Below are 21,145 nucleotides of genomic sequence, written 5' to 3'. Positions count from 1 at the left end.
ACCTGTGGCTGTATTTCCTCCTTTGCAGCTGAACATACACAAACCTGCAACTCAATCATCCAGGTAAACAACCTCAAATGGGTTTTACTTCATAGCACTAACACATTTGGAGATTCTCAGAAATAAYCTGCAGCCTTTAGATTTGATGTTATAAATGAGTTTGTGTTACTATTCCTCTTAGAAAGTGGAYAGCACCACAAAGCTTTCATTTTAATAAGCATGAATATGAAAATTTACCCACTGCGTAACACACAGCCTGTTTGAAAGCTGCTATCCCAAGCATGCTTTTGACTACAAACGACAACTTGCCCCGAGTGGAAATTCAGCTGATGAAAAGCACTGTTTTCACACTGGAGGCAGTGTTAGCAAAGACTAAATTTGTACCCCACTGAAGCTAATAGAAGCACATATTCTTAWGAAACGTCACTAGGATGAAACAGCTAATTCTATTTCACATTGCAGAAATATTTTCATGGAATAACATTAAATATTTGACATCATAAATAACATTAAATAACATTAAACATTAAATATGCTTTATTTTCTTTTTCTTTTACCCAGGAAAAACAAAGCCTGACAGGAGTAAGAAAATAAACTCCCATTCTTATCTTCAAAATATTACAAACCAAAAATAACTACCATTGTGAAAATAAAGGGTCAGAAAGCAACAACCTGAAAAGSAAAACAAGCAGATGAGCCTGTCTGGTGTCCTACCTTTAGGGCAAAATGCTCCACAGCCCATCATGGCATCGCTGGGCCACCCTCATGGTGCATCCCCGGGGGAATTGCAGTCTCTGGGGTGTTTGCAGCCCTTGAGGCCCCAGTGCTGCTGCTTTCAGAGGAGCTGCTTTAGTTCAGAGCTGTGATCCCACAGAACAGCCCAAGCACATCACAACTCTGAGCATCGCAGCAGAACAAGCCACTAACTGCCTATATAATTTAATATCATGCCACATGAGACTCATAGACCATCTGCAAAAGAAATGAAATCTGCTTTTTGCAGCTTGGTGAGCTGCATTCTGAAGGCTGGGATGCAGGTTTGATTGTGTGCTTTTGTTATCAGTCACATAACTAAACAAAGTGCTCAAAGGGCAAGTGTAAAACACATTTTTAGCAACCACAGTCTGCTTCCGCTCYAGGTAACTTGTAACTGAATAAAGTCACAATTCCCAAAGTATAGGAAAGAGCTATGCATAGACATTGCAACTTTGAATGGGAAATKATTGTTTCTACTTTTTTCTCTTTCTTTTTCCTTTTTAGTTGTTGTGAAACGTAGTCTGATCAACAGGAGTTACTTGAATCCTGTTCCCTGAATGGAGACGCACGTGTGATATTACCAAATTCAGATCCTGATCACATCACTCTTTTCTCTCCAAATRCTTCCCCACTGAAATAATCAGCAAAACTCATATGGAACAAGGATTAAGCTCTGAAACAGGCAAAAGCATGTAAAAAGCCAAAAAGCAGAGGAAAGGAGAGGTATGAGCCATCAAAAGAATAATAAACTACTGTAAGAAATAAACTTGTTTTATGGTCTATGGGTCCTWCCAAAGGGGGACAGTAATAAAAATACAATCTAAAGCAATTACTTACTTGGGCTAAAAATCAAATGCCTATGAAACATTCTACAGACAAACTTTTCTGTAAAAGGTTTAAGTGTTTGTTTCAACTTGGAGCAGGAAGAGAGAAGTGACACATCCTTGCCTCATTTCTAAGTCATGGAAAGYAGTTACCTTTCTAATTTCCAATGGAACTTCATTTAAAATACCAGAGCCAAAAGACAAGTATGGCTTGACAAKAGCAGCTCTGAAGTGCATAGCTTGGGGACCCAGCAGAGGAATTTCTACTCATTCTCTCTGTAATCCATTTTCACTTGCCACAAATGTAAACTCAAGCGGGGCTTGATTTCTAATTTGTGTAATACACAACAATACCATCATCATTCATGTGCACTTCCCCCTCCCCTTAGCAGAGATCACTGCAGGGAAAACACCCAGCACACTGGTGAGATGCTCTGGGCCTAGAGTTTCTCAAACTGTTCCTAAGGGCTCATTTTCAACCCTGCAATTTTCAGCTYTGTAAAAACAGAAGTAAAGCCAGGGAAGACTAAAGTCTTATYCAAGCCATTTTGGCCATCAATACAGGAAACAATTCAAAGGCAACATGACACTGATAGCTTAATTTGTGAAAATGGATAAATACTGGATCTGCCACATAGCACATTAACCCATGTAACAAATAAATACAGAAATAGCACTGCAATACTTGGTTAAAAGGTTTTGGTTCACAGAGGAGGAAATTCAATTAAAGCATGTAATGTCAATTACTGTCATTTGTAATTTTATTTTGCTTCCCTAGAAACAATACAGATGCAGAATTCTAAAGTTACCTGCATGTTTGATGCAAATGGGATAAAATTATCTAGGTTCTGAGAAAATCCAGATAGTAGTAGGAAAAAAMCCCACAGTTTTACCTAACCTTACTCATGGATCTTCTTCAAAGTGTTGGTCACATGAGAACAGACAAGCCTTCAATTTAAACACATAAGCCAACAASCCGGACCTGAAACAAGATTTTTGCATTTCAAAAATTATGTTAAGTCATGAGAAAGGCTGGGAGGAGACCAACTTCTGAATTCTCAGCTACTGCACATGGGTACAGCCTTACTAAAGCCAACAGAAGAGCACGGACTGATATCAGAAGAGGATTTGGCTRAGTTTATACTGATTGATTCCAGTAGGAAAATTACAGGGTCAGGTCCTGAACGTTTCTGTCTCCTTCACTCTGCTCTGTGTAAAAGCAACAGAGACTAAAAGGCACGTGGAGGACTCCAAGCATCTCAGCAGCACACAACAAACACTGCCAAATCTCATCAGTCCCTCTTCCCCTTTGCACGTGCAGTGACTGCAGCATCAGCCCCGTTCTGCTTTTACACCTTTACACCAACAGCTTTGCAGCAGCACAGCTCAGCCAGGCACACACTCATCCTACCCATGGAACATYCTGCTGAAGTCAGGAAATAATACCAAAATGAATTCTTTACATTACTGTGGGTGAAATAAATGCCAAATGCAAACTATGATCTGAGCTACACCAGAATCAGGAGAAAATCCGTAAGGAAAGACCTCCAAGCCATTTTCCTATAAGTATCACCACTTCTAAATATGGAAGCATCCTGCCTTTGAAAACCCATACTTTCCTCAACGGTGTAATGCTGCAGTGAAATGATTAGAATTATAGAAAAGAGCTAACAAAAGGAAGACTAAATCAATCAAATGCTTTCTTAAGCCTCTAAATGATACACATAAATCGTGTCTATCAGGTTCCCCCAGGCTATTTCAGGACCAAGCAGAACACAAAATTATGCAGATTCATTACAAAAWGTCTAAATCTAATCTTCCTGAATTTAAAATGCCAGGAATCATGTAMATGGAAGAAGAGATGACAGACCTTGCATGTTATACATATGCAGAAACAAGAGAGGTATAAACTGGGAGTCACGTAACGTGCTCATTTACCAAGAAATTACAGGTTAGATCCCTGGCAGTGCCAACATCTATTGGTGTGTAACTGCAATGAGGAAAAAAGTGTCTCCAAACTGCCTTTGTGCCTTCCCCTGCCCTGCAGAGGATGAGAGGAGCCTGGCMTGTGGGACTGCAGGGGATGGGAGATACTTAACTCCCCTCCCCATTCACCAGGGCTAAAATCCAAAAGTGAAGAATTCTGACACAAGCTGTGTGATGCAAAGGGACAAGGTAGATACCAGAGCTAGATTTTTAGACATGCAAATTAYCCAATGGTGTCCTTCCCAAGCAACCCAGATGAATGCTGACAAAAGTAATTTAAAAGGGGCAATTCCAACTAGATCTAGGTGGCAAAGGCAAAAAAAAATCAGAATCTTGACAAAAATAAAAYACCACTGACATGACACTGTTCACCTGTAATGTGATCCTGTTAGGATTGTTTAATCCTAACAAGCCAGTCTCATTCCCTGCCATTAAATCAGGACACACTCAGGTCTAAAACCTGCACCTGGAGCCAGACTTCTTGACTTGCTATGTGCTGACATTTTTAACTGAATGCAGAAATAACTCTCCTCGTGTTTTCTAAGCTCTGCTGGATCAACATTAAACATCAGCGATGCTACTGAAAACTCAGAAACAACCTCAAAGTCAACAGAATCTCAGCAGCACAAAAGCAGTGTCAGATCATAACTCCTGCAGATTGCTCTTGCAGCACAAAAATATTACTCAGCAAAAATAAAAGCTGTGCAATTGGTTACCAAATAGTTTACTCAGTGTTATGACATTATTCTCACGTGAAAAAATGCAGTGTACTAACTTTAAGGGATGCACTACACTGGCTCACAGTTTCTCTAGAACAAGAGGAAAAACCCCTCGATTTATAGAGCTGCACATTAACAAGTCCCTCTTTCTTGTTCCTCTCTCTCTCTGCCTTCCATTTAGTGTTCATGTTACTGGATTTCCTCTAGGCCTGGCCCCATTCATGACTGTATTACTGCCCCAATTCCACTTGAGATCTCCATTTCCAGAACCCTGCCAAGCTGGCAATACGGTTCCTGAGAGACCACTTTCCCTGACATGCAGTAACTATTTATTGACACACCACTGTTCCCATTCAGCTCTGCACCTAAGCACTGAATTGAGAGCAGTTCCATATGTTGGATCTGTTACACTTCTCTGGAAAATTATATTACTTTGGGTAAATAAAAAGCTAAGAGCAGCAGGAAAAATATCATAAAAACGCAGCCAAATTTGTTTCATCCTGCCTCCMTCAGCAAATTTGGTGACCTCTGCATATGAGTCATGCAAGTGCCTTAAAACTCACAGTGATTTATATTTTCAGGATAGGATGTTCAAGGCTTATATTTCTGCTCCTCAACCATACATTATTTTTCTTTATACACAATTTCTTGATAATTATCTTTGAACTAAAACATATAGGCACTTTTTCCTACTTTGTGGTGCACATTAACCAAAACCATTCATCTCAATAASCAGTCTCCAGGTTCTTGGCAGTGCAGAGCTGAATGTGTAGGTTATTCCTGGAACCATTCTAGGCTGATTCTCTCATCATAGTTTCAGTCATGGAAACAGGCTCCTACCAAGACAGGCATTGTTTGTTAAAAAGGAAATTCCCAGCATRTCTGTCAGAAATGAGGAGTAGTAGGGTACACCACTTAAAAACAGAATATTTGCATAGAGCTGTTCATCAGAAGACTTCAGTCTGTTCCACAAAYCAAGTGATGCTTTTTGGAGCTTTGGGCTCAGGTCCTGCTGAGGAACCACTCTACATTCACAGTCCCTCTGCAGCAGAGCTTTAGTCCTTGGGACTKCCCTTTATAAAAGAGCTACAAGTCAAAATACCCCACAGATACCAGAAAAAGGGAGATCTCACCCATCACTTGCACACCAACTATTTCTGATTCCACATTCAGTACCTGACTTTCCATTAGTTTTTCATACGATTTTATAAAACCATTAGTATCCATGCTACTGYTTTGCTGCCATCCTGCTGATCAGAAACACTAACTCCTACTGAGACAACTTCAAATCAAACAAAATTACTTTTCTATTTCTGTAGGTTGCCACAGAATGGCATGAAAGCTTCAGTGAATCRGACTGTCTGTTTTCAAGAGTTTACAGCACTTCTGTAACACGGGCACATTCTGAAATGTGAGATAAAAGGTAACTCTACAACCCACTGTGCAAACCTGGCACTGATTCTATGTGTTTGCGCTCTGAATTTCAATCCCAGAACTGTTGTATCAGGGTTGAAGGCATGTAGTCCATTCAAGGAGCAATCTGGTKCTCAGAATTTGGGTGACCCAACATTTCCCTGTGCGTCTCACAGGGCTCCATTGAGCTCACAGTCTGCTTTGAAGAGAACTAGCAAAAGAGGCTATTTTTCACTTTCTCTAAATATTATTAGTTGGGCTTTTAAATCTACAAAGCTGTGTTTTCTATGGTCTATTTGACCTTTATCACAACACTTGAAAGGTTACCAGTAAAACTGACTTGGAAGGGATAATTTGCTTCCCTTGTGATTCGGGCCCCTAAAAACCACAGTGCAGCCATAGATTTGTTGACTTTACCATGTAGGGACAAACTGAGGAATTACAGTATTGGTGAGCAGCCACTGATTAAGCACTCTTCACCTCAGTCCTCTAAAATTTAACTTTAATTTTTTTTGAAAAAAAGTATAAAAATCTGCCTCCACAGATAAATTATTTGGGGGTCTATGCCTTCAGCACCTATAGTAGGATATTTTATAACAACAAAAGCAAAGTGTCTCACTCATCAGAGTCTGGGGAGTTTGTCCTGTTCATTCTCTTGGACTGGTCCTGCCCAGACAATGAAAACGTTTTCRAACTAACAGAAATCAGTAGTTCTGCTTTATCTAATGGAAAATCTCTGGGGTCTTGTGAATCATGTGTTGGCAGCTTTATGTAGATGGAAATCTGTGTTCATCCCTGGGAAGGCTTGCTTTAAAACATTTCCCTCTAACATTCAGACTTTAGTTGATCTTTCAAATAATTTCTAGTCTGAATGAGTTAAACCACAGGTGAAGTTTCCCTGCTGAATGATCAACTCAAGCACAAAACCTGATCTGACAGATCTGGATTAGTCTTAGAAGTCGGCTGCAAAATGTTACATCAGTGAGCAAGTTAATCCTAACCCAGGCCCCGAAAGCTTCTGTTTTTCTTCAAATGTTTCCATTTTCATTAGCACTACAGGGCATGTCAGGCGAATCCTGCCCTTTGTTACTGGTGCAGCCCCAGYGCAATTAAGTTAACAAGTCTGCAGTAGTACAGGATGGTGTCCAAACCCTTTTCATAGCTGTGGTTGCTCAGGAAGAAGAAAGCAAACCCTTAATTTGTCACTGAGGTAAGCATTTATCAACTGTGGGCACAAAGGAAGGTCAACACATCTCAGAACTACAATGGCACTTTGAGCCTCCTGATACCTCTGATACATCTCCTYTGATGCAGACAATGGCCATTATCACAATTTCATGAATATGAAAACAGACACAAAGGGAAAAAAAAAAAGAAAATTTGCATGCAGCCTCAGAAGAGAACAGGATTAGTGCTCAAAGGCTGCTGGTTCCCAGGCCCAGGCTTTGTCTGCTCCAGCAGCAGTTCCTGTGACCCACATCCCACTGCTCTCATCCCGTTCCTGATCCAAGCTGTCCCCTCCTGAGCACTGCTCCAGCTCCCCTTCCAAGGCCCTGTTAATTGTCACCTTTCCACTCTCACACCCTGCTGCTGCTGCTGCTGCCACTCCTCCAGTGATCTCCCATTCTCCACCCTGCACCTGCAGCTTAGAGCCACACCTCTGATGTCTGAGTGATGCTGTTCCATATCCTGCAGGGAGCAGAACCAAATAGGTACATGATGACAAACAGTGCCCCAAGTCGCCAATCTAATTTATCATMTTTTGAATGGAGGTATTAAAAATACTAAAATTATCATTGACTCTCTCTTGTCCCRTTTAGTGGTACCCTAAAGTGACGGTTTGAACTTTGCCTTAGAAATCTGTTTCCAGTGTTCACTGCTGATTTTACATTACATTCTAGATTGAGTATTTCTCACCGTAATCTCCAGCCTTCTCTGTTTCCTGTAAAACATTTCTTCCTGACAATTTCTGAAGTCTTTAAAACAATGTAAGGAAGAGAATCTGATAGTCTACACTTGTAGAAACCAGTGTTGGCAGAAYCAAGTTAAAAAGCACTGCAGAGGCAAAAGAAAATATTTCCTGGATCAATCAAAGCTTAGTGCAAGAAAGAGAAGATGTTGCCTTTAATAGTCCAAAGAATCTACCACCTTGTGAAAGAGCACCAAGCAGCCAAGGCGTGCAGAAGCACAAACAGGAGATTTTCAGTGCTTGGCCCCTGGCACAGCCAATGTGCTGGTTTTAATGACAGCTCTGTGCTGTGCCAGGGCAGGGGACAGGGGCWGAGCTGTGCCCTCCACTGCAGCACCTGCATGCAAATGCAGCCATGGGGCTCCGGAGGAAACCACTTGCCAGAAGTAAATGCACTTTGACAGCAGCTCCTAATAAGAGGAAGGAAATGAGGGAGAGAATGAAAAGTGATAGGAGACAAAAGGACTTTATAAAACAGGGCTTTATTGCTTTCATTTGTAGCATTTTCCCTTTGTTCTGTTGAGCCTTCCAATTCCAGATACTGCACAAAAGAGATACCTGTCTAAAAAAGTTTATTTCAATCTGAAACGGACTCGTAAGATGCTTCACTAACTCAACAGCCCATTATCAGCAGTAACAATGAGCTACCTCTAATTAATTTGGKGCAGCCTTTGCTTCTGATACCAATCAAATCAATATTAATGGGGAGTTTGTGCTCTCTCATTACAGCACAAAATGGGGACCAATCTTCTCATGAAGATTTTYGGACCATAAACTGTGTTTGAGGTCAGCATAGCTGGCTTCTTCCCACACACCTTTTTTCAAACAGGATGGAAAAAAATATATAATGATGTGCTATTTAGTACCTGGATAAAAATCTACATTCAGGCTGCTGACTGAAAGACTGAAACCAGTTCAATATGAAGAAATCCCAGTCTAAGAAAATAAAGATTTTAGTAGCTCGCAGAGCTCAAATTAAACACTTAAATAGGTAACACWAGCTATTTCTCATGCTGCCTCCCATTTCTCTATTTATTTTTATCTGCAGGATCAGGCGTGTTAGAGAGGGAGGCCTGGTAAGAATTGCCTCAGCCATCATTCTTGGTTTCTTACATCTGTGGTCAATTTTCCACACTTTCTTCCATAAAAGGTAAACGAAGCACTGTACTTGCAACAGGATAATCTAAACAATATGAACAATGTTACTGTTGAAGACCATCTGGCTCATCAAGCACAGCTCCAGAATTTTAACTCCTTGAATCAAGCGTGGAACCCCACAGTGTCTTTTTTTATCCAAAATTCAATTTTAAAATGGCAAAAGCAGAGGTCCTAGAGACATGAGGGATTCAGACTGGGAGAAAATTCAGTTTCTGGTTTTATCCTTTTTGTATCTTACATATATTGCAATCCAGGCTAGAGACAAACACTCAGATGTCAAATTTTTCGACAAAAAAAAGCCGTCCGTGTGTAACCGGGACGTGGGCGGCTGGTGCTCCAGAGGGGAGACACGAGGGTTAAGTATTTCATAATTCACTTCAACGTAATGGCCTGATTCTGCCACTTCTTAAAAGGTAATAAAAGTCAAAAAAAGGTCACCAGGAATTAAAGGAAAATGGCAGGGAGGGATAAGGGGGAATGCAACCAAAGAAGGCTTTTGCTAATTGTACACACARTTGCTTATCTGTAGATAAATGGACAAGTGGCTGGTCTCAGGAAGAAAAATGTTAAAGCAGCATAAATACAAATAAGCTGGAAGAGGGCAAGCTGGTAGGGAGAAAACAGTGATCCCAAAAGTCCAAAGAGCAAAGGAAGCACTGGAGTTGGCTGCATGCTCCAGAATCAGCCCATGGCTCTGTGCCTCAGTTTCCCCACTCCCAGGGGAGCAGTGCCAGGGGTCACCTCAGCTCTGAACACAGAATGATCACAAGCTCTGCCTTGAAGCAAAGGAGCTCCAGAGATATACAGGAGTTAAATGTTCTTGCACTTCTGAAAGGCTACAGATTTTGAAACACATTTGATTTGAACGGAGCAACAGAATTAGATTTTGTCACGGGTCTTTGTTCAGTTTTTGCTCAGCTCTGTGATTTCTCAATTCTGTGATTTCTGTGCACAGAGCGGGTTAAAAACCCCTGTAAGCCCTGGCTRTAACAGGGCAGGCTTTTGGTCCTCAAGAGGGTTGTTATCCTCCAAAGAAGTTTTAATGGCATTATAAAAAAACAAAACAAAACAATAAAAACATCCAAAACAAAACCAAAAAACCCACAACCAACTGGTTGTTGAAATACTTCAATGCTTTTTATKTAATTTCTAAAAATATTTTTGGAAAGGAAAGCAAAGAAAATGAATTAGAGCACAACTGGATTTTTTCTTTTTGTGTAAACACWAAAATTAATTTTCATATTCAGCGGTTCCTTGCCTTAAATTCTGCATCTTGCTTTAACTAGAAACATCATTCTATCTGGTTACTAGGTAGAGCACACGCAGGGCTGAACCTTCCCCTACAGTAAATTCTTCCAGCCACTCCCAAAAACATGTGCCCACAACCCATTTTCAAAGTCTACTGTAATTTAGATCTAATTTTCATTGAAGCTATTATATCATAAACCCACTGCAATATGTACTGACATACATACGCTGAATTCTTAGCCTACAAAATTGTTTTAAGATGCAAGGAGGACTTATAAAAAATMATTTWAAAAAATCTTATTTAATATAAGCCCATGACTCATCAAATAATAAAAAAAAAGATGTTACAGTAAGCAAGATAGGTTAGGCAGGCTTATGATTAATGGGGTCAAAAAGTTAGAATTCRTATTTAAAACTTTGACTGCTCACCCTGAAACAATAAACCCCATCTACTGAGCACCAACTGTACACCWGCCCCCCCAAAACAACGTACAATATCAGAAAAAAGCAATATTCAGTTACAAAACATAGTATTTATTTGCTGTGTGTTCCTCCCCTTCAAAAACAGAGCAACAAATTTCTCTCATTTATCAACAGATTTTCTGTGTGTAACTCTTCCAAACAAATCTAGTTTGAARTACGAGAATACAATGTATGCTAGGCATGCTCTAATGGCTGTTTTGCTGCAAAAGCATCCTCTTTTCTGCTGTACCCACTGAAAGACCTTTTCCTCCTATTTAAGCTAATATTAGGATTTGAAAAATGAAAACAGAAGTCATTTGACCAACAAGGAATCTGCTGCGGGAACCTCCTGTACATTAATGACAACATCRGCTACAAAAGCATCTGCCAATTACACTGTAGCTCTGAGAAAAATCATTCCTTTAAATTTATTTTGCTGCTAACTGACTGAGTGCTCATGATAGCGAGCACTGTGAGCAGCTCCTGGATTTTAATTAAGAGCATTCCACAGGAATAATGCTAACACGTGCTGAGTGATAAACATATAAGCACTAATACTGTTCTGTAAAGCTTTAAATTACACGCTCTGGTGCATTGGATTTAAATCCTAGAAGACACTGGCACCAATTGCTGGGATTACAACTTTCAATTAAACCCAGAACTAAATTACTGGGTTTCAAACCATTTCTTYAAGCCACACCTGTCTGCTAAGCCTTTCACCACATTCACACTTAATAACCGTTAACATTTTTCATCGAGAAAGCTCAAGGGTTATTCCAAATTTAATCCCCATCACTGTTCCACTTCACACATCGGGAAACTGAGGCACACAATAATTAAATATCCCAAACTAACACAGGAATCTGGGTCATGGCCACTGCTTTTGAAAGGGGTGATTGAACCTTGCTCCCAAACTGGTTGATCATTCTCACTCCCACGAGACCATCATCTCTTGTGCAAGTATTCACGTCACCTCACAATAAAYTATGCCAGGAAAGAGCTTCAGATTCAAACTGAGGGTAAAAGTAATTACACACATGTAAATCAACACAGCTAAGTCTGTAGGTACCATTTATGAGGCATCCAGGTAGGCACCTTTCTAGACCTGGTAATAGGAATCAGCACACCAAAAGCCTATAGCTGCCTTTGAAAACTTCAGTCATGTTTCCATCTAGTTAAAAAAAGATTAAAAAAGAAAACAAAACCAAAATAACTTTYTCCACCTGATTCAGGACTGTTCTCCATTTGAAAAAGTGGTTCATTGCTTTTCTAAATAACGTTAAGATTACTCAGACTAAATYTCACCAATAAATATTTGGCCAACTTCATATGAATTTCATACAGCAAAATACTCAAATTTTCTTCAAACCTCATGCCCATAGTCTCGTCCAGAGCACAGCTGAGGAGCTGCACAAATGCTGTGCATGGTGGAGAATGAGGACACGAGGAGAGTTTGCATTTCCACACTCAGAGTACTGTGCCCAGTTTGGGATCTCCAGTGCCAGAGACACACGGAGTCCCTGGAGAGTGCAGGGAAGGGCCAAAAGGTGCTCAATGACCTGGAGCATCTCATCAGAATGAGACCCAAATCCCAATCTGGGGCACTCAGTGATGCTGCAATCCAGAAATGCTCAGAAGGTTCAACTGTTGAGAGAACGGAGAACAGGAGCACAGAATAGGACAGAGAATCTCCTTGGCCATGCATGCCCTCAACCACTCTTTACATGCACAGATATCAAATAACTAATTCAAAATAAAGAAATGTAAGCCATGTGCATTTACACAAACACCTCATTTCTTTCCTGCATTCCTACAAAGAGTTAGATTTATTTAGTATCCTGGTAAAAAGTGGTGTATTGCACAAATATGCTCTAGGCATAAGATCTGTCACAAATCAAAATTATTAAGAATTATTCTGTCTTTTATCTAATGTTTGATTTACTTCATTGAGTATACTGAAATCCTTGTACACCTTGAGAAGTAAATGACCCGAGTGCTTTGAGCAATGTGAAGCTGACATGTATCACTACTAAGGAAAAGAATGATCCTCTCCTTTTCTGAAGGTTGACATTACTAAAGTCGGTATTTGTCTCCTGCAGAKGAAATCCCTGAAACTGCACATTCTAGTCCAGACTCTGTAGTAATTGCTTTGAAGCAAAAATAAAAATGCTTGGGTTGCTGCTTCTTGTGCAAAGGTTTCTATGTCAGTAACAACAATGTATGYAACACTTTTAAAGCCTGATGAACTRAAAGACAAGGARGACTCTGCTAAACRCAAAATCCCAYACAGTGCCTGGAYGAAACAACCGCTGCAGCTGCTAGAGCTGTCTCTAGGTTTTGGCATTCATTATTTAAGTTCAGTGGAAACTGTTCAGCCTTGAAGCAGACTGACTCATGCACTTTAACTTCCAATTTCCTGCAAACAATCCATTAGTTTTTGGCAAGTTTCATACTGCACAGTACATCCCTGAAAAGGGCAGCTACCAAACTCTTCGGATTTCAACGGGTTTTTTTAAGATTAATGAAAGTAGAATTTGTACTCRTGCCCTTACAAAACTGAGTGTGATCCCCACCTGAGAATATCTGACACACTTATCAAAGGTATGAAYGACTTGCTCAGAAATGTTCTCTCCAAATTTGTTGGGACAAATCCTACTAAGCTCTAGTACATGCTCCAGAGGAGACMGTGGGCATTTATCAGAGAACAGAAGCTGAGTTTAGATGTGCACTGTTGACTTTTTACCTGACAAAAAAAGCAAAAATTCAAACTACCTACACCTCCTCCACCTACTCCTACACTTCTCTGGTCTCTTAACAGCTGAAWTGAGTTATTTGATAAGTAAATGCTAATTCTACCATTTGCAGCTACAATGGGTTTTAAATTTACTATTCCCTTAAAATATTTCATCCCCAAGTGGTATCTGAAATATGTCAGTAACTCAGAATGGAAAATAACTGTGGTATCTCTCCATTGCCACCGGTTGGTAACTGTAGAAAATTGTGGTCTAGTAAATAGTGACTAGTAAAATAATTCTTCTTCCATCCCCAGGATGCAATTATTTWAAAATGAGAAAAGAGATGAAAGCATCAACACGAATACATGCGCGTACAGCTTTCCAAGTATTCAGTGGGATTCCAAATCTCCAGTTCAACTGACACAGTAGAAGAGCTTTCCCCATTAAAATTAATTTTTTTTAATCTGTGCACCTTGCAAGTGTGGTGCTGGAATTTCATGTTTACCCACCCTYTAAAAAAGCWGCAGTAARCAGCAGCACCAATTTTACACCTTGTGGGAATTTACATGGCTATGGCTGTGGAACTTCAGCACCCAGATCTGCTGTGCATTTGCGTGTTCAAAAGACATCTCTACAAGTGCTCACATTCCAGCTGGGAAAGTCCAACCCATATTGAATTCCTTATTGGTGTACATGAACACTGGCATAAACTGGATTCAAACAGCAGGTGCTTATTTCCCAGCTTCCTCTCCCAAGCTAGACTGTGCACAGGTATTTCCACTGTAAATAAGWTATCAAAGATGGCAGACCAAAGTTAAAATAATTATTGGTTACTGCTGAGGGTATCTTATTTTCTGCACGAGCATTTGATGTTTCATAGCAATGTTAAGATGGTATTAATTTCTTGGACTCACTCCTAACTTGCTGAAGCCCCTGAGAAGTGTCCCCAAAGACTGGTTAAACGCCCAAATAGCACAAGCCTAACCCCTTCCTTCCTTTCTTGGTTTTTTAATGGACTCTCATTTCCTCATTTTAAAAACCAGGCTATTTCTTGCAGCTTTTCTAAGGCTCAGTCTGGCAGATCCATTCCCTCTTTCCCCTACACTTCCAMGCTATGGCAGAGAACGTGCCCGATTCAGTCCCTGAGCTCTGCTGTTCTCTGACATGATCCATGGGCACAACACCCCTTTGAGCAATGAATGGCTTCTTGACTTGGCTCCTTGACTTGTTTCCTTGCATGCTTTTTGTTAGGCGGGGAATTAAGTGGTTTGTCAGCCTGATCCCAAGTGCTTAGCATCTGAACAGCGTGAAGTTTTAYTCTGCTGAGTAAGAAAGCATTTTCCAGAACTTCATCTCCCTATCCATGTTAACTGCCTACATACAAGGCCACTTCCCTGACAAAAGAATAAAATTCAYGGACATTCTTATCTCCCTGGGATTTATTACTGAAACTGGAGACCGATGGTTTGAAATGGGGAAGCAAATAAAGCAGAGCTTTATTGGTACACTAGTCAAGCAAGGGTTAAGCTAATTTGTTAGTGCCCTTGCTGTTTCTCGCTGTCAGCCACTGTGCATCCACTCTTTAAATTCTGAAAAGAACACTGACCTTTAATCTGTGGTATTAGTTCCTTTGACAAAATGGAAGATTATGTCTTTCTCCCACAAGCCTTCATGCGAAGCTTAGCCAGCTTCCATCTGGTCTGGCTAATTAAATGTAAGTTAACATTAAGTTAAGAGCCAGCTCCAGCCCACAGACCTTCTATTCTGCAACTGCAGATTTATTAATTGGCCGAATACCAATTTTTGATTACTTCTATTTTCTTCGCTCTCATGAAAACAGGGAAATGTTTTTGAAGACATATTTGCATAATTTCAGTTCAGAAACGCAAAACACCAAGATGTGCTAATAAGATTCTGAGCAGCCATAAAACTGTCAGGCATTTTTTCCTGTATTTGACGTGTTAATAAAGTACCATCATAACAGTGAGAAGATCTGCCTGTTATGCACAAGCTGTGGAACCACTGGAGCTGCACACTCTGAGCTGGCCCTGACCCACAATCTGSCCCTATATGCACTGAAACCACAGCCACTTGTTGTATGCCTTATTCAGTCAAAACTTTCTTTGACCCCAATGGGCGTTCTGTCTGAATGAAGAACAAAGGGATTACATCTAATACGGAGAGCTACTAATTAGAATCATGCCCACAGCTATCTTTTGATAAAATTTCATTTGTAAAAATGAAAATACAAAGAATCTACAAAGTCAAAATGGTGCTTTGCACTATTTTAACATKAAATCTGTGTAAGCCTGGCACCTAATCTATTCCACTGTATTTAACATTAGGTGTTAGAGAAGAAAACTACACACTTCAAGACTTTCAAAATCAATAATGCAGCAAAGTTAGATTTATAAATTTGTTTTAAAACCTGAAATTACTTTGAGGAAGACTTAGCAAGTAAAACATCTTAAACCTCTTAACTAAACCTTCCTTCTTGGGGATAGAGGCAAAGATCACAGTAAGAAATGCTATTTCTTCATATATTTATTTAATATATGCCTGCTGCTACTGTATGTAAAGCATATTTAAAAATTCAAACCCCAGGAAACTTCTACGTAGTTCACATACAAAAAAACACCCAACTAACAACAAACCCAGCCAATTAAAAGTTGTTYCATATAAAAATCTAAACTGTAAAAAAACCAACAAAAACGGTGAATGGCACAACGCTGTCTAATGGAGCAAGACCAAACACAGAAATGAGGAGACCACTGCTCCCTTCCCCTTCTTTGCCTGCACAAGATCACATGAGTAAATCAATTCACCTTTTCTGCCTCAGCTGCCCCAGGCACATGGTGCAGGGAGAACAAACATTTCTCCTTTTCTGATCTCACTGTAAAATTCTCAAGTGCTTCAGTCAGATGAAGATGGGCTGTGTAAGGTCAGGTTATTAGCAGCTACTATTATGTGGGAAAYAGAAATGGAAAAGGAATTCGCTTCTAAGAAACACTAAAACAAAATGAACGAAATAAAATAAAATTAACAAAGTTAACAGGGTAAAGGACCAAAAACAGGCACAAAGCATTTTTTATTGATCTTGGTTATAATATAAGGTTTTCTTATCAACTTCTGTTCTCTCCTCTATGCACTAAATTTAAAGATCCTGCTTGCTAAAAAAAGAACCCTTTCTCATTAAGCCTTCAATCTCTGTTTCATCCTTCACCTTCCTTACTTTCCATTTGTGTTCTCACTGCACACACCAACTCCTGTTTATTCCCACAGCCTACCCTGGGAATGCCCTTCTGCACAGAAGTTTTACATTTCACTGGGGCAAAAGCAGCTTGGCTGATAAAATCCACTGGGGTAACTCCTTAAGAAACGAAATACAAGACACAAAATGCAATCTAAATGTACGAGTCTGACTCTTCAGGCTAGATGCAGTTTTCTCCTAAAGGCCACTGAGATTTTCATGTTCAGAATAGCAGTGAGAACAGAGAGAGGTGCTGAGCTCCACTCTGACCCAGCAGCAGCTGATTCCTTTGAACTCCTGGCTGGAATTTCCTCATCAGTTGGAGCCACCTTGTGCCCTGCACAGCCCCTGCACCCTATGGGATGGGGAAAAATTGCATTTGGTGAATGAGACAGCAACTCCTAAAAACACTCATTCGCATTTGATTTGACATAAATCGTTTCATTTGGGATTAACTGCCAGAAATCAGTTAAAGGTGGTTTATTTGTGAGTAATTATTTCAAGTCAGTTAAAAATTATCAAAATAATAAAGCTGCAAATCAACTGGATGCTGATTTTATTTATTTTTATCAACCCACCACTGCAATAAGGTTTTACGAGTTGTGCACAACACTAAGTCACTCCAAACACTCGTGGTATAATGAGGAATATCACCATTATTTTCCAGTTTATTATGTATTCTTTATGTATGACTGAGAATTCTAACAAAGCAGTGACAAGAATGCAAGACCACGAGCTGCTCTGCTGCATGTTTCACTTTGCAGTAAAATAGTAAAGTCGCTTCTTCTAAAGTGATGAATTTGAGTGCACAGCATAAAAATATTTTAAAGTGCTGCAGTTCAGATTTGGCCTCTAGCCATAAAATTCAAACCCAGCTTTGAAACATGCCTACAATTCAGAGCTGAAATGTTTTTTGTCTCATTGTAAAATACGGATCACAGGCACCAAATATATCTGGACATATTTCCAGAGGCTACTGGGGCAAATTCGGACTCGGGGCCAAACSTATCATATTCATATTCCTTTATTCTGACAGGATCAATATCAAATGTGTTGAGGACTGAGAGTRCTGAGCCAACAGATTATTTCCTTTCCTTCTCAAAGCAAGAGTGATGTTCTTTATTCCAAATGGGTAGGACACATGTGATCACACCTTCTAATAAAATTAATACTTCTCATTTAAACACATGAGACCTAACATTTCTTCTTAAGCCTGAAAGCATAGGCCACAAAAAAGCCCAAACAAACCACAAAATCCAAACCCGTGAACTRCAGAGTTACAACAAAAAGTGTTCTGACCTTTTACCATTCTTCTTCTTCATGCACTCTGACGACAAGTTTGGCATATATCATCTTTTGAATTCAGCACTGCAATACATTATACTGCATTTACTCTGAGCACTCTGACATTATCATTATCTTCTTTTGTGCCCAACAGCAACTGCAGCTCCTATAATGCCATTATTGTAATTAAGAACAATCTGAACCATTGACAGCATTGCCTCCTTTGCTCTAGAATCCCCTGTGCATTAGTGTTCTTCCAAACCAATATTTCACTATTAATACTTTGCTACTTTAAAATGGCCTAGGGTTAAAAAAAAAAAAATTAGGTCCCAGCCTAACTTGATGGCCAAAGAAAAAACTAGCAAAGAAAAAAATATTTGAAAGGCTGTGCATTGGCAAACTGAAAATGTGTGTAAAGAAACTGCCAACCTGTTCAGGCCGTTACCCAGGTGARGAAGCTTATTTTGGTTTGCTTCAAAAGGACCACCTGTACACACACAAAAGAAAACATCTCTTTTCCCACTAAATGTACCCAAAGTACTTGTCTGTCTAAACTCTCCCTGTCATTAATCCAGCTCACAGTTGGACAAGTGTCCAAAGAATTTTTTATTCTTTCAAAGCTTCTGCAGTATGAGATTGCATTTTCATGCCTGCAACATCACCACAGGGCTGGAGACAAACAGTTCCTCACCCCATCACACCCCTCARTCAGTGTCCAGAGCTTCTGAAGSAGAACAAYGCTCAGTGCCAACTGTTGCACCTCCTCTCCTCCTCAAGTCCCTTTTTCCAAGTGGGATTTCATACGGATGCAGGCGAATATCACCCATCACTGGGTCAGTGCCACTGACTGCTCCACCTCCACAAGAAGGGCAAGGAACAGGAGCAGCTCTGTGCTCAGGAGGAATCAGAGCAACCAGAAATACTTCATTGTGACTACAACTATCAAGAATGACTCATAGAAATATATATTCCAAGTGTTCTCTTTCTAAGAAAACATAACATATTGTCAACCATGGTACAACTATATGCTGCTTAACACAAAAATAAGTAACAAGCCAGGAAGAGAAGTGCAAAGACTAGAAGAAAAGCAGTATTGCTAAGTCATGCCCTATGTGCTCTCTTTAATTTTGTATTAGATCATGTATATAATACGAACATCTCATAGCACCACAGGCAATTATTKCACGGGGACTATGACAAAACTGAAAGGAAACCAGAACATTTGGGAGAACTGTAGAGCCTTGTTATTTAACCCCGCAGTTCTTTAATATTTTGAGTAAGATCACTGCTTGATGAACAGTGGCACAGTCTAGAGCCAGGTGCAGGATTTGGGTGAACAGATGGTGGCTAATCTYCCTAATACAGCTCTGCCAATACAACTCACTCTTGACCACTCACATCCTTGGGTTTTTTCTGGCCTTGGTTTTCTCTGGCCTGAACACAGCTTGTCAAGGGGTGGATGCAGAGYACGCTAAGGATTCACAGAAGGCTGTTGATCCGATTTTGCTTTTGGTCCAAGACATCTTTTGTTCGTATTTCAGTTTGGTCACTAAGAGTGAATTAACTCACTGGTGCACTCAACACAAACATACACACCCAATTCCAACTGGGACAAGGGTATTGAAGCCAAGTAATAGCATTTGTTAGTATTAGCACACTGAGCAGAAAACGCATGATGATACATGTAGAGAGCAAGGCTCTGAGTGCTTTGCTACAGCAACTACAGCTGCAGCCACACACTCAAAGGCAGCACAGAAACCTCTACGAGCTCGAGAAGGCACACAGAACACACAGRGAGCACGCTAAGCCTTCAGCCTCACCCCAGCCCCACATGTGGAAGAGCTGCAAGTGAAAACATGCAGCATTACAACATATCCTGCCTTCCAGCTCAAACTCTCATGATACACAGAATTAAACTGCTTCCAGCACAGCACTGACTGCACCATCTGCAGTGAGTGTCAACTATCCTTTCAGGACCACCTCCTTTCCAATTTGACTACAGTTTAACTAATAAAATTGCTTATTGTTAGGGATACAGGTCAACAACTGTATTTTAATAGGAGCTGGTTTGGGGGGGAAAAGAAGCAGCCAATGGAAAAGCAATACAATTTTAGGTACACCTCAACCACTTCTTTTCTAAAGGTTCACTTTACTAAGAACTGTGTTCCTACAACTGCAGATTTCACCTTCAGCAACAGCAGCATTCTGCCGAACTCTGGATTAAGTTATTAGGAAGCACTTGATCCCAGATACAGTGACACAAGAAAAGAACTGGACTGTCCTTATCTTAATCTCCGTGAGAAAGGCAGAGAGCTCAGTATTAAACTATTCGGTCTGCAAGGAGGGCATCATTCAATGGTTGTTGAAGGCATTAAAGAAAGAAAATAAAAATTACAACAATATAATGTACATACACAAAATGCCCCAAATGGGCTCACTTAAAGAATTCTTATCATACCTACAATAAGGACTCATCTAGGAAGATTGCTGCTAGTTCAGTGTTGCTAMTAGTCACAAATACTCAAACAAAATAATATTAAAAAGTGGATTATTAATGAAGTTGCCATTTTTTACTATTTCATCAACATCTGGTCTGTCTGCAATGACCAAAAAAAGCCAAATAATGCGAGTACAATTGTGCAACACAGATTTAATTGAAAAGCAAGGCCATGCATCACAGAAAGATGAAATGATAGATACAGAATGAGGGGCTGTACTGTGCCAAGTTGTCATCCTTGTCCACAGCAATGTGCTGCTCGGAAATCCTGTGCCATGTGCACATGAGGAGCAAGGGGCTGCTAAGCCTAATGCCTTCTTCACACTCACAAGCAATGAATGTTCCTGGAAAAACTGTTTTAAGGAGACTGTTACTTTGCCTCTATTTACATCATATTTAAATTAAATTCAGCTGTGGAAACGATGGGTGAGTGAGGTTAAATTCCAGTTCTCTGTCTCATGGGATTTCACACAGGCAAATTCAGCAGGGGGGTGGGTATTAATTCACACGTTTGGACAAAGAACCAGACTGTTGTACATGCTCGGCGTTCTGCAAAGGTTCACTGTCGCGAGGCAAAAGTCTTTGCTTAGCACAAGGCTAATTGCGTTTCGAGTCCCCGAGGAACGATCACTGCTATGAACATTAAATCACTCGTGTGGATTACGCAGGTTTCTGAGAGCGGTGCGTGCTGACCACACCGACCACCAACACAACGCGCTCTGAGTCACGGAGCATTGAGCACCGAGMTTTTGGGTGTCCGCACCGCAGCTGCGGGGCAAATCCCGCAGAGGGAAAAACCTCCGTGCGCTCACAGCGCCACAGAACGCCTGCACATTGCGGGGAG

The 21,145-nt window shown here is 40.3% G+C and overlaps 1 protein-coding gene across 2 annotated transcripts in view; it reads right to left on the bottom strand.

Annotated features, from left to right (window-relative positions):
• PARVA (parvin alpha) overlaps positions 1 to 21,145 on the bottom strand; it is a 41,920-nt gene that overhangs the window by 19,333 nt on the left and 1,442 nt on the right. Inside the window, exon 1 of one of the 2 annotated variants that reach the window (XM_057381996.1) lies at positions 715 to 1,044. The exons of the other annotated variant lie outside the window; for it this stretch is intronic. Within the exon in view, the coding sequence (XP_057237979.1) occupies positions 715 to 745 (31 nt within the window). The 5' untranslated portion in view covers positions 746 to 1,044. Of the gene's footprint in view, positions 1 to 714; positions 1,045 to 21,145 lie in introns of those variants that run through there. 2 annotated transcript variants of the gene reach the window in all.

Source organism: Malurus melanocephalus, unplaced genomic scaffold (assembly GCF_030028575.1).
Source record: "Malurus melanocephalus ecotype Western Australia unplaced genomic scaffold, MMel_1.1 scaffold_545, whole genome shotgun sequence".
Lineage (NCBI taxonomy): Eukaryota > Metazoa > Chordata > Aves > Passeriformes > Maluridae > Malurus > Malurus melanocephalus.
The sequence above is the reverse complement of the archived record's forward strand: the minus strand, read 5'-3'. Positions and strand labels throughout refer to the sequence as shown.